Source organism: Cebus imitator, unplaced genomic scaffold, assembly GCF_001604975.1.
Source record: "Cebus imitator isolate Cc_AM_T3 unplaced genomic scaffold, Cebus_imitator-1.0 Scaffold736, whole genome shotgun sequence".
Classification (NCBI taxonomy): domain Eukaryota; kingdom Metazoa; phylum Chordata; class Mammalia; order Primates; family Cebidae; genus Cebus; species Cebus imitator.
This window is the reverse complement of record NW_016108051.1, coordinates 491,650-493,044: the sequence shown is the minus strand read 5'-3', so window position 1 is coordinate 493,044 and position 1,395 is coordinate 491,650. Positions and strand designations below refer to the sequence as shown.

The 1,395-nt window shown below is 40.9% G+C and overlaps 1 protein-coding gene across 1 annotated transcript in view; it reads right to left on the bottom strand.

Annotated features, from left to right (window-relative positions):
• The window catches only part of LYG2 (lysozyme g2), an 11,247-nt gene that overhangs the window by 1,430 nt on the left and 8,422 nt on the right, over positions 1–1,395 (bottom strand). Inside the window, exon 6 of the mRNA XM_037735161.1 lies at positions 290–428. Within this exon, the coding sequence (XP_037591089.1) occupies positions 290–428 (139 nt within the window). The remainder of the gene's footprint in view (positions 1–289; positions 429–1,395) is intronic.

Genomic DNA, 1,395 nt, shown 5'->3' with positions numbered 1-1,395 from the left:
TTTTTTTTTTTTTGGTAGAAACAGGGTCTCACTATGTTTCAAGGTATCATTCAATGGCTCAATAAGCAATGAATAAGAACCCCAACATTCTGCAGAAGGGGGAATGGAGGTTGGGGATGGAGGGCCACTCAAAGTAATTCAGTGGTTCAGAGAATGCAAATGCAGCCTCTAGACATCTCCTCCCAAGCCCACTGCTGACCCTGTGGAAATGCTCCCAAGGAGTCTTGGGTCGCACTTCAGTGGTCTCATTCATTGCTCATTTAAACACAGTACTTAGAATACGGCCTACCTTTGAGGTGCTGAGCAACACTCCACATGGGGAATTTTTTCTGGATTGCCTTAATTCCATCTGTTAGAATCCCAGCAGCCTGTGAAAGGTGTTCTTTGCTGTCCCAGGTACCAACAGGGGGGTACTTTTGTTTGTCAAGCTAGAAAATTCAGATAACAAAGTCAGCATCTGGATGAGGTAACACATTTTTCTGCCTTTCCTAATTTCCTCTCCTCATATTCAAATCATAGATACCAGCCTTTATTCCCAAAGAGTCTATTCTACTGTTCTTTCTTTCATAGAGATGAGAGTCAGAGAAATGAAGTAAGGTTTGGGAGAAATGGGCATGGCACAGTTTTAACTGAACATTCTAATATACAAAAAAGAATTAAAAAGTTGTTTTGAAACAACACCCAAAGTCTAGACATTTATGACTTTTCTAGTAAGAAATAATTATCCAGCTAATTCAGTTAAAAATTTGCTTCTAACTGGGAAGACTAAAAGTCTGTATTTCTACAGACAATTTAAAATCCATCCTGGAAGCAAATATCCAGATAATTTGGATTCCTTTCTTCCAGTTTACCCAGAGAAACAAGTTGTTTCAAGCAGGGCTTAATTGTATAGTCTTTTGATCCACATGGATGAAATTTACTACTTCATGAACCCCAAGAGAATACCTGTAACCATAGCGCTGTTTATAAGATTTTCTCAGTTTTAGTATATTACGTATTATTTATTGCAGAATGGTAGGTATGAAACTCCTAAAATACTTTTTTAAAGATATCTAATAAAGAATAAGCCTTGAATGAAATATAAAGATGTGTTACAGAAGTCCCAGATCAAATTATTCTGGAGTGGCCTGGCGCAGAGGCTCACATCTGTAATCCCAGCACTCTGGCAGGCCGAGGAGGGTGGATCACCTGAGGTCAGGAAGTTGAGACCAGCCTGGCCAACAAGATGAAGTCCCACCTCTACTAAAAACACAAAAATTTAGCTGGGGGTGGTGGTGTGTGTCTGTAATCCCAGCTACTCAGGAGGCTGAGGCAGGAGAATCACTTGAACCCGGGAGTGGAGGTTGCAGTGAGCCGAGATCACGCCATTGCACTCCAGCCTGGGCAACAAGAATG